This window comes from Ovis canadensis, chromosome 24 (assembly GCF_042477335.2).
Source record: "Ovis canadensis isolate MfBH-ARS-UI-01 breed Bighorn chromosome 24, ARS-UI_OviCan_v2, whole genome shotgun sequence".
Lineage (NCBI taxonomy): Eukaryota > Metazoa > Chordata > Mammalia > Artiodactyla > Bovidae > Ovis > Ovis canadensis.
In genome coordinates, this window is record NC_091268.1 from 43,089,979 (window position 1) to 43,106,287 (window position 16,309).

Genomic DNA, 16,309 nt, shown 5'->3' on the forward strand with positions numbered 1-16,309 from the left:
AAGAATATTGATATTGTTAAAAAGCAAGATGATCACACATTTATTGGTAACAGAAATTTAAATACCTAAGAAAAAAGCAAATAATTTCCAAAATATCAGTAAAGCAAGTAAATAAAGGTAATCAGAAGTTTAAACTTGGGAGTATATTTCTCTGTTTAAATGTAAAGGCAGGTATATCCTTAATTCAGTTCTGCTTGTTTCAAAGAAGATATTTCAGGGACTGATGTATAAATTTCAGGGACTGAAGTATATATTGGTGTAACTTTTATGCACAACTTTTTGCTTAATAACACAATACTTTTTAGGATGCTTCTGCCATCAGATCAAGTCATTTCTTTCTTCGTAGTTTATCTTATAGAAATAATGCAATATGCAGACAGACATTTAGCAATATGTTCATTTAATGGTTTTTGTAACTACGAGAGGTAGAAACAACCCACCAACTTTTACCAAAAAAGGATGTGTTCAGTTAATTGTAATACAAATATACCTATAAAATATAGAATATTTTAAAGTATTTAGAATCAAAATTTAAAAGTGTCAATAAAGTAAACATATATTTATGGATGGAAAAATGCTATTTCAAAACAACTGCCTTGAAGAGAGAATGCCAGGTAGCAGATTGTCTTATGTATAACTCAGTCACATTGCTGTAAGCAGAAATTAAATACATTTCTTTAAATAAATACATTTATTTAATAAATTAAATAGCATTATAAATCAACCATGCTTCAATAAATTTTGTTTTAAATGGTAAACCACTACATAATTATTCTCAACACAGTTATTTCTCACAACAGTCCTGTGAATTGGCTGCCGCAATTATCTCCATTCTACAAATGAGGGATTCAGAGTTCAAGGTTAAGTGACTCACTGAAAGTCATCAAACCAGTTGATAGTAAAACCACGTTTGTCTGACTCGGAAACTCTCGCTCTTGGCACTGCTGTCTCTGGATGCCTGGCAGGAAGCAGGTCCGCAGTGGGTAGACTTTTCCTTTGTGTAAATTACGTTTGTAGGATTATTTTGAAGCTGCTGTAAGACAATCTTATTTTTCTTGAAGATGCCCAACTTTTTGCCATATCCCTTCATAATGTCATAATGCCCCCAGCCAACTTTGGAAGTCACTTGGATTTTTCTGTAGATTGCAGCTTATATAGATTGGTTGGTTGGTTGTTGTTGTTTTTTTTTTTTTCAGTAAAGTGTACTTCCAAGAGTTGTATAAGAGTTGTATAACATTAAAAAATACAGTTTAAAATGCTAAAATAGACTAATATCAATAGGCTTACATCATGCTTATAAGATCTAAAATTAGAAAATTGTAGGCAAAATATACTTCATTAACCAAGCTGGAATTTAAGAGGGGAAAAAAAGCAAGAGTCCAGTTGTCTTGGGTATATTTATAAGAAAAAAGTATTTTTAAGTGAGGTATGTAAGCAAGCATCTCAGTAAAGTCTTCCTCAGAGTAAGGAAAATACTAGGGGAGCCCTTATATTCTTATATTCAGTCATTTCCTCTCTTTACTAATTTTGTATTCCTGAATGTTTTAGTCATGATCTTAGAGCTTTGGTAGATTTTCCATGATGGAAAGAGATTGTTTGCAGTAAAATTTATCAAATGCTTTTTATGTGTTGAGATTATATGATTTTTTTCTTTCATGCTATTAATGTGATGTATCACATTGGCTGATTTGCATAAATTGAATCATCCCTGCATCCTGAATGTAAATTCCACTTGATTCATGGTGAATGGTCGTTTTAATATGCTGCTGACTTTGGTTTGCTAGTATTTTTTCTTGTTTTGGTTGCACTGGGTCTTAGTTGCAGCATGTGAGATCTTTTTAGTTGCAGCACGTGGGATCTAGTTCCCTAACCAGGGATCAAACCCAGGCCCTCTGCATTAGGAGCTCAGAGTCTTACCCACTGGACCACCAGGGAAGTCCCGGTTTGCTAGTATTTTATCGACAGTTTTTGCATTGATAGTCATCAGAGTATTGACCTGTAGTTTTCTGGTAGTGTCTTTTCTTTCTGCTTTGGTATCAGGGTCGTGCTGGCCTCATAAGATGAGTCTGGCCTCTTCACATATTTTGGAAGACCTCGGGGAAGATTGGTGCAAAGGTAACCATTTTAAAGAGTACACTCAGTGACATGTGGCGCGCTTGCAGTGTTGCGCATCCATCACCTCATCTAGCGGCAGAACATTCTGATTACCCACAAAGGAGATATTGTACTCATTAAGCAGTCACTCCTCACTGACCCCCTCCTCTCGCCTCTGGCAACCACTAGCCTACTTTCTGTCTCTATGGATCTGTCTGTCCTGAAACTCATACGGATGTGATCTTTTGTGTCTGGCATTTTTCACTTAGCATAATTATTCAAGGTTCGTCTGTCTTGTAGCATGTATCAGCACTTCATTCCTTTGTATGGATATACCATGTTTTGTGTATTGAGTTGTTTTTACCTTTTGGCTATTGTGAATAGTGCTGTTGTGAACAAGTATACTTGTACTTGCTTGAATACCTGTTTTGAAATATTTGGGGTATATACCTAGGAGTGGAATTGCTGAATCATACGGTAATTCCATGTTTCACTTTTTGAGGAACAAATAAATTGTTTTCCTCCGTGACTGCACCTTTTTATCCACCAGCAGTATACAAGTGTTCCCAAATCTCTACATCCTCACCAACATGTGTTATTTTCTTCTTTAAAAAAAAGTTACAGCCATGGAATCTTTTATATAATTTTTTGAAAAATAAATTAAAAATATAATTTATTGAAAGGCATATTATGTCTTTTATGAGGTATAACTGACCTGCCACTTTAGGGGTACCATGCATTGACTTGATATCTGCATGTATTGCAGAATGATCACCATAACAAGCCCGGTTAACAGCCGTCACCGTACACACGTATACAGCATTTTGTTTCTTGTGATGAGAACTTTGAAGAGCCACTTACCTAGCTACTTTCAAATATACAATACAGTATTCTTAACTGTAGCCAGCATACTGTACATTACCCCCTCAGGGTTTATTCATTTTATAACTGGAAATCTGTGCCTTTTGCTCCCTTCACCAATTTTGCTCACTCCCTCCCTGAGGCAACCACCAATCTATTCTCTGTACCCATGAACTCAGTGTTTTTGTTCATTTGTTATTTGTTGTTGTTTTAGATCTCACATATAAGTGAGATCATACAGTATCTATCTTTTTCTGACTTATTTCATTTAGCATCATGCCCTTAAGTTCTATCCATGGTGTTACACATAGCAAACTTCCACTCTTTTTTATGGTTGACTAACCTATTATATGCCAAGTTTTCTTTACCCATTCACCCACTGATGGACATTTTAGTTTGCTTCCATGTCTTGGCTGTTGTAAATAATGCTACAGTGAAGATAAGGGTACATCTTTCTCAGTTAGTGTTTATGTTTTCTTTGGATAAACACCCAATCGTAGAACTGCCAGATCGTGTGGTGGTTCTATTTTTAGTTGCTTAAGAAAGCTCCATACTGTTTTCCACAGTGGCTACACCAAAAAGCATTCTCACCAGCAAGTGTTCTCTTTTCTCCGCATCTTTACCAACACTCATTTCTTGTCTTTTTGATAGTAGCCATTCTAACAGGTGTGGGGTGATATCTCACTGGGGTTTTGATTTGCATTTCCCTGATGACTAGTGATGTTGAACACCTTCAAATACCTATTGGCCAACTGTGTCTTCTTTGGAAGAATGTCTATTTAGTTCCTCTGCCCATTTTAAAAGTCAGATTGTTTGATTTTTTGCTATTGCACTGTATGAGTTCTTTATGTATTTTGGGTATTAACTCCTCATCAGATATATAATTTGGAAATATTTTCTCCCATTCAGTAGGTTGCCTTTTCTTTTTTCTTTTTTTGATGGTTCTTTTTGCCCTGCAGCAGCTGCTTAGTTTGATGTAGTCCCACTTGTTTATTTTTGCTTTCGTTGCCTTTGCTTTGGGTGTTAAATCCAAAAACTCATTGCCAGGACTAATGTCAGGGAGCTTACTGTGTATGGTTTCTTCTAGAGTTTTATGGCTTCATTTCTTACATTTAAGTCTTTAATCCATTTTGAGTTCATTTCATGTGTGGTGTATATAGTGGTCTAGTTTCATTCTTTTGATGCAGTTGTCCAGTTTTCCCAACATCATTTACTGAAGAGACTATTCTTTCCGCATTGTATATTCTTGGCTCTTTTATCATAAATTAATTGGCCATATATGTGTGGGTTTATTTCTGGGCCCTCTGTTCTGTTCCATTGATCTATGTGTCTCTTTTTATGCAGCTGCCATACAGATTTGATTGCTGTAGCTTTTTGTATAGTTTAAAATCAAAGACTGTGATGCCTCCAGCTTTGTCCTTCTTTCTCAAGATTGCTTTGGCTATTCAGAGTCTTTTCTGATTCCACGAAGATGTTAGGATTGTCTGTTCTATTTCTGCTCTATCTCAACCATTTATAAAATTTTGTCTGATTAGTGATTTGGGTTTTTTTTTGGGGGGAGGAACTGGTCAAAAGCAGTGATTTTCAAACTTTTTGATAGGAGAACCCCTTTATACTTTTCATAATTATTGAATACCCCTAAAAGGCTTTGTTTATGTGGGTTATATCTGTATTTGGTATTTTGGCTGTATTAGAAGTTACAAACTGAGAAACTATTTAAATATGCATCCATTCATTGAAACATAATAAACCCATTATATGTTAACAAAATATTACGAATAATAACTCCCCCGACCCCCCCCCCACACACACACACATGATAGTGGAAAGACTTGCATAGTTTCTCTTATTGCAAGTCTCTTTAATGTCTGCTGTAAGGTAAGACTGTTGATTCTCACATAAGGTCCTGAGATCTGCATGTAGCCTTTGGAAGACTCCCCTATACACTTGTGAGAGAATGATAAGGAGGCAAAAATAATGTCTTAGATTTATCCTCAGCGACTGAGGATACCCAGGTTGGAGAGCAATTGGTTTTAAGAGTTGTTGTTTCTGGCAAAACTAGGAGTGTTTAAAAACCTTTCAGCAATTTCTTATCATAGCTTAGGGAATGGTATTGGTTGTTTCGAACCCAAATACAAAATATTCAAGGAACTTACTATGTGGGTCAAAGATGAACTGTTTTTTTAGAGTCAAAGATTAAAGAGGAGTTATCAATTACATAATCTCTTCTTTTATGTTATCATACTGAAGTAAAATGAACAGCTGTATAACTAGTACTTTTCTTTTTGCTCAATTGGTTAATATCCCATCTTGTTCCATAAGGTACTTGGGGCAACTCTGCAGATAAGTGGTATACTAGAATTTTGAATACAGATGGGACGAGGAGAAGACGGCTAGAAACTAAGACAAAGCCAAGTGTAAAGTAGCACATACACTTTTGTATAACTTAGAAGTGGGAGAAAACTATAGTATTTTCAAATGTTCCAACTTGAGAAAAAGATTCACTAAGGGTTTTTAATGACTCACACCATCCTTTGCAATTGTGCAGCACAGTGTCTTTAATGACAATCTGTTCTTACCTTTCCAAGGAAAATAGTCTTATATTGCCAGTCTACTTTGCTAGTTACTTGACTTGCTAACAGTTATTACATCAGCTTTATCAAAATGTATTCAGCTATACTCAGCATTATTAATTGTATTTGTATGTGTGCTCAGTCATGTCCAGCTCTTTGCAACGCCATGGTCTGTAGCCCACCAGGCTCCTCTGCCCATGGGATTCTCCAGGAAAGAATCTGGATCGAGTTGTCATTTCTTTCTCCAGGGGATCTTTAGTTACAGCATGTGAGAGCTAGTTCCCTGATCAGGTATGGAACCTGGGCCCCCTGCATTGGGAGCATGGAGACTTAGTCACTGGATCACCAGGGAAGTCCCGGTCATTTTATAATGTTATGCAGGGTAAAGGAAAGAGCACAGCACTGCAGTCCAGGAGACCAGAGGTCTAACCAAGGTTCCAAGGCTGGATTCGTACAAGCCTAGGCAGTCACGTACTTCTTGCTCCTGGACAGAGAGGAGAACAGGTTTCTGGAAAGGGGCTAACAATTTAATTTGAGAGATGGAAGCAATCTATAATGTTGAGGTGGTTTTTGTTTTTTTTTTTAATGAAAGGTACTTACACTCTCATTTCACACTACTAGAATTACTTTACACTCCAGAATTGCTATACCATGATTACAATTTGTATACCAGGGTGACTCAGGTATTTGTATTGGTCAAAATTATACAGTTAAGATTTGTGCATTTATATACATTTTACCTTAAAAAAATTAAAAATAATCAAGTGGTTAGTGGGTAAAGGTGGCAATAAAACAAGAAAGGAGCAATTTTCACAGCTACATGATAGGGACGTGAGGTTACTACCCAGCTCTGTTCACTTTGTGTGTGTACATTTGAAGCTTTCCATGTTAAAATGTTTTTGTTTAAGCAGTTTTCTGCTCTACCATATTAGGATGTCAAAAGATAGCATTTAGAATTGATAAATCAAGAAATAGCGATGTAAAGATATACTTTAGAAATGTGGAAATAAAAGGGGAAAATAATTAAAAGGTATCAAAGTGGTTGCCTATGGGGATCAGAGCTGAGTGTAGAGAGGGCTGGAGTAGGAAATAATCTCGATTTTGTTTTATAAGACTTTCAGTGTTATTTGATTTTTAAACCTTATGCATATATTCCTTGGATGAAATAGTATATTCATTCTGTGGATTACTGCATTGTTTTCGAGGAACATATCCACAGGATCATCTGTGTATTTTATAAAGCACTTCCATTCAGAGTGCTCACTTTAAAAAATGCACAACGTGAATGTTGCAAGTTAAGTTTTACTTGGGGCAAAGTGAGGACTGTAGCCCGTCAGGCAGCATTTCAGATCAGCCGGGGAACATGACCGTGGCTGGGGGCAGTACATGCAGTCAAGCACGTATTTTCTTGCAGGTTTCTTCTAGTCAGGAGCAGTTGTCACTATGAAGGATTTTAGTGCTTTTCTAGATATGAGGAGATAGAAAAATTGGACTCATGAAATCAGCTCCTGAACATATCTGACTATCTGAAAACCTGTCCTGTGGGGTGCTGAAAATCAACAGCTGCAGCAGCACATGACTGAATCCTTGTAGACGTAGATGGCAGGGGCCATTTGGAGTTGACAAGGGTTGAAGTTATCGTTAAAGGTTTTTATCCAAAGTAAGTGTTAGTCTATTATTTATATCAAATTTTATTAAATCAGTTTAATAAATTTTTAATAAAAGATTCTGAAAATTGAAAGTCTAATGCAAAACTTTCAGTTAAACTAAAATAAAAACTGATGGGGCAAATAATGCATCAACTTTTTACTTGTAAGGTAAGATTCTAGGAAAAACTTTAGTTTTGGATAGTCTACATTTAAAGATAATGTTCCCAGGATATGTCTCCTCATGCATGACCTGGGTCAGGAAAAGTTTCATTCTATGTACTATGAGTGAAGAAATAGGACAGCTTACATCAGTGACTTGCAGCTGGGGGTGATTTTGCCCCCAGGGGATATTTGGCAATGGCTGAAGACATTTTTGGTAGGCGCAGCTAGTGGAGAAGGGGGTGCAGAGGCCAGGGACCTCTAAATACCCTGTAATGCCCCCCACTGAACAGCTCTCCACCACAAAGAATTATTTAGCCCAGAATGTCAGTGGTGCTGCTTCAAAGAGACCCTGGCTTAAAATTCAAAGAGCCCTTCCTCTGCAAATACTAATCCTATCAGAAAAACAACGCTTTGTTCAACCTTTTGGAAAAGAGACTGTATAGAAACTGGCAATTTAGAGATTCAGATGGGTATGTGGGCAGGAAATGCTCAGATAGTTCTCCTTTTTAAAAAAGAAGAAAACTCTATTAAATATAGGGTTACTGGTTTTCTTTATTTTACAGATGGGGTCGAGGATTTGGTCTTTTGGGTTCCATTTTTGGAAAGGATGGTGTATTAAACCAGCCAAACAGTATCTTTGGACTTATATTTTATATACTACAGTTATTACTTGGTAAGTACTTATACAGCAATACATAAATAAGTTTGTTTTGTTATATTTCACTTAGTACTTTGTCTCTTTGCCCTGATGTGTCTTTATGGTAAATAAAAAGCAGATGTTGATGGTAGAACATTTGTAGTAACGATGGTAGAACATTTGTAGTTTGTAACACATTTTTGTGTTGTGAAAACTTGGTTCACTAAGATTTTGATGACACTCAGCCTGAACTTGGTATCTGTTGGTATTTAATCAGGGATAGGAGCATCCCAGGATGCTCAGAAAAACAAGTCCCATTCAGGGAAATTATTACTCCAAACAGTTTGCCTTGGAAACCTTGTTTCCTTGTTACTTTGTATACTCTCTAGCTATTTAAAAATATTATGCATTGAGAAAACATTAATGCTAAATGATATTCAGTCATAATTCTATCACCTTTATATAGCCACTATTGCCATTGTTCCTTACTTTTTTAACTTAATTTTATGTGAACTCTCTTATACTGTCTATCCTCTTAAGTGCTTTGCTGTTGTGGATATCAAGGCTTCAGATTTTTTTGATGTTATAAATAATACTACAGTGATTAACTTTGTTTAAAGTCCTCTTCTCATACTTCCTTTTCTCTTTGAATTATTTCTTCAAACAAATATCTAAATGTAGGATGAATGAGTCAACAAACATAGATTTTGGGGGGGGGTATGGATTTTAATAGGTAGAAACAAACTGATTTTCCCTCAGTTGTCAGATTTTCCCTAAGCTTCAACCATCTTCATTTTTTTCTATAAAATTTCTAATTCAGTAGTTACATATTAATAGCCATATTAATTTTATTTTAAATTTCATAGTATTTTAATTTCCTTTTACCGCCAATTGAGTTATTGGGATCCTGATAACAGTACATTTCATATTTGTTACAAACATTTTACTCATTCTTTATTCTTGTTTTAGAAATATTGATTTTGTGAATTTTGATTATACAGAAGGTTTTATACTTTCAGAGTTAAATTCATCCATCTTTGTCCTTGCATTTGTTAATATTTTATCCTGTTATCTGGCAGGTCTTCTTTCTAGCACCAATAGATTTATTCTAAGACAAACTGTGCACCTAAATTTTTCTTAATAGCCCTATCAAGTTTGCCCCCTTCCGTATCTGTATATCCTGCAGAAATAAAAACACACACGTAAGGATATTCATAGCAGTTCAGTTTAAAATAGCAAAAAATTAGAAGTAGCTTATAAGGATTGAATAAATTAGGTTACAAGCATGCTAGAAAATACTATGTAGCCATTAAAGGGAAAAGTAGGTCTACAAACCCTGGAAGATCAAAACCTAGTTTAGCAATTAAAAAAAAAAAAAAAGCAAATTGTGGTATAATAAATAGAGGATAAGTATATATTTATATATGTGCAGGGTTGAGACTTTCACCTTTTATTTCATTTATATTGTTTTGTTTGGATTTCTAAAGAAGAATATAAAGTATAAGTTCACAATAAAATAACCTAAGAAAAGCTTCTGACTATGTTAATTTTGAGAGATGGGGTTGAACATCTCCGAAATTTTGTAATATTTAATTTGTTAATTTCATTATATGCACATTTAAAATCATGTGTATCGTATGTATTTTTTCTAGTCACATTTTAGGCATTCACATGCATTTTTAGTGTTTGTGTCTTTACCACCAGAGGCACATTTGAACTCCCCAAATGTGGTTTTCCAGAGCACATCAGGTTCACTCCCTTCTAAGTTGTTCAAAATAGAGCCTTTTTTTTTTTTTTTTGGTGGCGCTGTGCAGCTTTGTGGGATCTTAGTTCCCCAACCAGGAATTGAACCTAGGCCACCACAGTGAAAGCCCTGAGTCCTAACCACTGAACCTCCAGGGAAGTCCCATCTTACTAGGTCTTTAAATCTGCACAACAGTCTTAAGAGGCAGTCATGATTATTATCCTACTTTTACAGTTAAGGAAAAGAGTTGCACAGAGAGCACAACTAACTTGCCTATATCATTTTGAAATTAACTTTCATTAAGGTGCCAGCATTCATTTTTGAAGTTTGAGATATTCACATAAGTGAGGTCAGCCAACTTTGTTTTTTAGTACAGGGCCAGATAGGAAATCATTTAGGCTTTGCTGACTATCATAGCTACTCAGCTCTGCCACTCTAGTCCCAAAGCAGTCATGGACATTACATACGTGAATGAGTGTGGCTGGGTTACGATAAATCTTTATTTACAAAAGCAAGTGCATAAGTAATCCAATGGTGTCTGGAAAGAGCCTTGTTAAAGCATCAGGGATGTCGCTGGCGGTCCAGTAGTTAAGACTCTGTACTCCCAATGCAGGGGATGCAGGTTCAATCCCTGGTCAGGGAACTAAGATCCCACATGCCACACAGTGTGGTCAAATAAATAAATTAATAAATACTCCTCTGCTTAAAAAAAAAAAAAATGATTTCTTTAAAAAACATGTACTCTCTTAAGTGGTCTCTAGGCAAGTCGGTCCCCATGGCTAGGCTACAGCCTAGATGCAATTTCTCATTGTACTGGCAGTGTGATCTCAGCTCCTTAATTAACCTTTTCAAACCACTACCACTTATTTATTTGTATCCTGTTTCTGTGATCCTTAACCATTAGTTGTTGGGTAGGAGGGTAGGCAGTTTAATATGCTCTGCTGTCTCCTCTTATCCTTGAAAATAAATACACATGTTCTCAATATTGTTGGCTACAGGAAATTACAAAACCAAACGTGAAGATGTCAGATGATAGCATCAAGAGTTCAGGCAAGTCTTTGTCTTGAGAACTCAGGTTATCACATATAACTGCCTTTTTTCTCCATCTGGTTTGACCCACATGTGGCCAACTGGCCAAATGTGGTTTTCCTTATGCCCCAGGGTGAGCCCTTTCTGAAATGTTTATCATGATTTTTTTTTCCCCTTCAACAGCATGTTGATATAATCATCTCCCATTATGGGATTTTTGATAAATTTGATCTAAACACAGGAAAGCAAATTTTACTTTCCACAGGTGGGGAGCCCACCTATAGTGAAAAGGGTCTGGATGGTCTCACCAAATGTGTCCTACTTGGAAGAGAAGGTTGTGGTCCTCACATTACTTTTTTTTTTTTCTCCTCTCGTTACTTTATTCATTACAGGAGGTAGGGCTGTCAGTTTTACAAATCTGCTTCATTGCATGGTGATAATGTGATTGCAAAAGTGCATATTTTCTTTACATGCCTTAGCTAAGGCTAGTTTATGAAATATATAATATTTCATCCAGAATATTTACCAGTCAAAAACAGTGCAGCTATGGGATGGACATGTACACACTGCTCTGTTTTAAGTGGATGACCAGCAAAGACCTATTGTATAGCACAGGGAACTCTGCTCAGTGTCATGCGGCAGCCTGGACAGGATGGGAGTCTGGGGAAGAATGTTGTTGTTTAGTGACTAAGTCATGTCTGACTCTTGCAACCCCATGGACTGTAGGTTGCCAGGCTCCTCTGTCTGTGGGATTTCCCAAGCAAGAATACTGGAGTAGGTTGCCGTTTCCACTCCAGGGGATCTTCCTAATCAAGGGATCAGACCCATGTCTCCTGCACTGACAGGTGGATTCCTTACCACTGAGCCACCAGGGAAGCCCTGGGGAGAGAATGGATACATGTATATGTATGGCTGAGTCCCTTCGCTATTCACCTGAAACTATCACAGCATCACAACATTGTTAATCGGCCATACTCCAATACAAAATAAAAAAGTAAACAATAACACTGCAGCTATGAAACTTAAGAAAATAGACCTGTAGGTCTTGTCTTCAAATTTCAGAGTGTTTTGTCTTAAGATCAGTGTTCCAACCCTGAAGCAAATCACAAAATATTCCCTTTGAACTGGGAAGCTTGTTCTCCAGTGTCAAGGTCTGACTGAGCCAGTGTCCCTTCTCTTGCAGGCCTGACAGCGAGTGCGGTTGCAGCTTTAATCCTCATGACGTCCTCCATCATGTCCGTAGTGGGGTCTTTGTACCTGGCCTACATCCTGTACTTTGTGCTGAAGGAGTTTTGCATCATCTGCATCATCACATATGTGCTGAACTTCATTCTTCTTATCATCAACTACAAACGACTAGTTTACTTGAACGAAGCCTGGAAACGGCAACTGCAGCCCAAGCAGGACTGACCGCCTGACGAACTCTTTAACTGACAGTCTGAAGTCCCTTTTTCCATTAAGTTTATTTTGCAGCAGTTTGGTTTTTTTTTTAATTATTATTATTATTATTCTTCACAACAGACACTTTCCCTAAGAATCTTAAACTGATTTTTAAAAATCCTATAAATTAGAAGGGGCTCTAGCTATTTTCTGTGTCAATCTTCATTTTAAATATGGATACAAAAAAAGGATACACCAAGCCAATCAAAGACAAGCTTTAACTTTACTTTGGAGATGTTTCTGAAATGGTAAAATGTAGCCCTAGCCCCTTCCCCTCAGTTGTAAAGTGAGCAACCATTGCTAGTAATTCTCTAATGTGTATAAATTCAATTTCAGGTATAACAAATGTGATCATGACATGAAAATATTTTAGAATAGATACTGTATTCAATATTGCCATGTTTACAATATGTAATATGTTTTTTAGCCGATGGATTTAAACATGTAGATTCAACTAGAATCCATTTATGTGATATTTGTAAATAAAGGTAGAGATATTGGATCCAGCCCTGCAGAAACTTGCTGTACAGCTTAGTTGGAGTGTAGTGATGAGGAACAGTCAGCTCAAGGCTGACTGAAGACGTAGTGAAAATACTAAGTCCACACAGAGCATCTTGTGGAAAGGACTGGCAGCTGTGGGTCCAGCACTGACAGCAAAAATAATAGGGTGACTGGTTCCCTTTCATCTCCTTCCTTTGAAAGGAAGAAACTAAATTTGGACATTCAAGTCAAGCTTGTACCTAGTCATAAAACTGGATCAATTAGAAGCTGACAGTGTGCGTCATGTGACCAGACTTTCAAGGCCTTCAGGACACTAAAGGTGGGAAAATGGGTAGATTTCTCTGGCAAAAAGCTGGAAATAGTACTATGGCATTTCATAGTCTCTTACAACAGGTGAATTTTCATGCAGATAATTTTCCTTCACATTAGTGCCAGTCAACCAAACAGTATTGGCTTGGAAAATCATCAGTATAAGCCCCAGTCACTCCAGAGTAGGATTACTCTTGGGTAGCTCCATAGTGTTTCTCGTTTCTTTCTTCACTAACTAACCGGACATCTAGTTTAATTGTTTTAGAGTCAGATATTAGATTCGTAAACTTTAGGGCTGACATGCTGCTCAGTTGGCTTAACTGGGAGGAGTACTAAAGGGAAGAGTATCTCAAGGTGGAACGTAGTACTCTTTCTACTAACTACCCCAATGCAGAGTCTCTGAAAGAGATCTGAATAAACCCAAATGAAACGGTGACAGTATGTCTCTCTGGTTAACATCTTCTATCAGAATGTTCAAAGTGCCTTCTGTCTTAAATCTCAAACCAAATATTTTGTGTGTTGAACTTGGGCAGAAGTGTCCTTCCTTCCTTTCTCAGCATGAAGTAGGAACCTTGCATTCTATAGGAAGGGTCTGTGTGATCTTTTCATTCCTTAGATTGAGAAGGAGTCGCCATGTTTTTGCTTCTAATTCTGTTCATCATTACGTTAAGAAACTGGTAACTACTGAGTGTTCTGCCTTCTTTTGTAGGGAGGGGACAGGCTCTGCTCTGTAAACCATAACGTGTAGAGTCATCGACTGTCCAGCAGTTTCCAACCAACTGTCATAATTGATGCAGTGTACTCTTCTAGCCCAAGGCAGGTATCCAATTGCATTGTAATGTACTTTTAACCAGTTTAAACCAATTCTGTAAAAGATGGCTTAGTTCTGATTTCATCCAGGCTTATGTTTCTTCCCATGAATGTGAATATTTCAATGTCTGTTTTATTATGTATGTATTGTTCTTGTTTCTCTAAAGAACTCTAGAAAGTGTTGATTAGATGTCTGGTATTTATGGAGAAATGAGTTCTCTGGAGAGCTGCACGATGAGCTCGTCTGGCAGCAGAGTTCCCCCTCTACCCAGCAGATCAGCAGTCCGCTGCTTCTCTTTTCTCCACTAGTCTGGAGACGGCTTCACCGTGATGACATCGTGGTATATATATATGTAAACTCTGGTTGTGCTAAACAAATTCCTTGTGTCCCCACTTAAAATTGTTCTTTGCCCTCCTCTGTATCGGTCAGCGGAGTAGAGTTAAAGCTTGTCTTGATGTTGCGTTCTTGCGAACGCCTGCAATTCTTTTGTGAAAAAACATCAGAGTGTTCAGCCAGACCCTTCAGGTTTTTCCTTTGCTTTTCTAAGCCCTGGGGACACCACTGTTTCAGTTGTAGGAAAATTGTTGCCACATTCCTATGACCCCAGAATTCATGTCCTTCTCACTGAGGGATGAACATGTGCTGCCTGAAATAACCACGTGGTGATGCCCATCTCTCTAAGAAAAGGACCCCCATGCTGGTGTGTGTGATTAGGTATTTTTCTCTGGGAAGAATTTAGACTTCCCTCTATATCCTCAATTCTACCCTAGAAGAAGGGGGAAACCTCCTGTTATAAAAGTCTGAGGGTTATTAAGATTATTTCAGACTGAATATTTAAACACTGCAACATTATTAGCTACCAGTGTTGAAGAACAGGTGGGGGAAAATGTGAATTTCTGCTTCTCAGTTTTCAAAATGATTTGTAACAGATGAAGCCTCTTATTTACTTGACAGTCCTATCCTTTGAAGAAATAAGAGAAGTCATGGTTACATGACAAATTTTAGGAAAACTCGGTGGTTTGAAGGGTTTCATTTGATTTTTTTTTTCTTTGCAGCTAGTTGCTATCAGTTGAGGATCAACTTCTGGTGAAGTGTCAGGTTTAACTAGCTGTGTGCCCTGGGTGTATGTAGCCCCTCCTTAAATCCATGACTTTTAAAGATGTTGATAGCATTGATTATTTTCATTCAGAGAGACAAAGATCTCTTATTTGATACAAGAGATCTTTGGACCTCCTACGTAGAATACAGGACCAAGACTACAATGAAATTAAAACTGTGAGTTGGCTTTAGTTTTCTTAGACTCCATTTAAGACTATCAGCAGAAGTCCAAAGTTGTATTCAGCAAAGCTTGAGACCAATAACTGCTGACAGGTCTTACCCTGAACATCGTTACTGGACAACTGCCAACAAGAAACCCACTCTCATTTTTGGTAACCTATTTGGGAAAGAATACCTAATATTCAATCTTCGTCCTCATGTATTTTTGTGTATTTTTTCCCCAATGGGCAAGTACTGGTGAAACACTGCTATTTATATATTTTAGGCAGCACTTATGAGTCCTAATTTGTGAGAACTACCCTTCAATAAATCAAAGGGATGGGGGTGGGAGTCCAGGTGACTTGGTTAAACTTTTTTTTTTTAACATATTAGCCCAGAAAAGGTAAAATGTTTTGTTATAAAACTGTATTAAGCATGGCCTAAGTATTAGGTGTATGATCTGTATAGTATGTTCCATCAAAAAATATTTATTACTAGTGCTTTAAGCTCCAGAGTAAACATTCATTTAAAATGGAGTTCACTGGGCAGATTTCCCCTTTAATATAGATAGAAATATTCTTTATCAGAGATTTAGGACACAGTTTTGCTAACTGGTAAAAAACAAATGTAAATATGTAAGAATGTTTATTTGTTGCACATAACTTTTTTGGTATAAAATAAATGTAGAAGTTACCTGTGGAACTTGTGCTGCCCTCATTCTTATACTGCAGTGTTATAGTTCAAAAAAGAAGCAGAAATGAATTCAGTCTTAGAAACGATTATTGAGTTTTGGTCACACCCTGACGTCAGGACCTTAGTTCCCCAACCAGGGATCAAACCTGTGTCCCTTGCACTGGAAGGCAGAGTCTTAACCATTGGACCATCAGAAGTCCCTATAAATGATCCTTACAATAAATACCATAGCCTCATTTCTACAGGTATAGAGTTAACTCTTTTTCTCTTAAATTATATGTAACTTAGAGAAGACAGAACCAGAATTCTTAGAGATTCCAGTTCTTGGAATTCCTGTGGGTTTATGATGTATGTGGCTGTCAAGAATTAATGAAGACGTTACTGCTTATAGTTCTTTGACCACATAGATTGTATTAATCAGCTGTTTCTCCACTGCTTTACTGTAGCTCACCTTGAATACTCCACTCTTATAATCTCCTAAAAAGTTAATATCTGCAAGAAAGATAATTTCATTGGAAATGCAGTAGGCCATATTTTATTGGATAGAAC

General features: G+C 37.0%; 1 protein-coding gene across 1 annotated transcript in view; it reads left to right on the top strand.

Annotated features, from left to right (window-relative positions):
• VKORC1L1 (vitamin K epoxide reductase complex subunit 1 like 1) overlaps positions 1–15,769 on the top strand; it is a 54,794-nt gene extending 39,025 nt beyond the window's left edge. The window contains exons 2-3 of the mRNA XM_069570937.1: positions 7,903–8,012; positions 11,933–15,769. Coding sequence (XP_069427038.1) covers positions 7,903–8,012; positions 11,933–12,159 — 337 coding nt within the window. The 3' untranslated portion in view covers positions 12,160–15,769. The remainder of the gene's footprint in view (positions 1–7,902; positions 8,013–11,932) is intronic.
• The last annotated feature ends 540 nt before the right edge of the window (positions 15,770–16,309 follow it).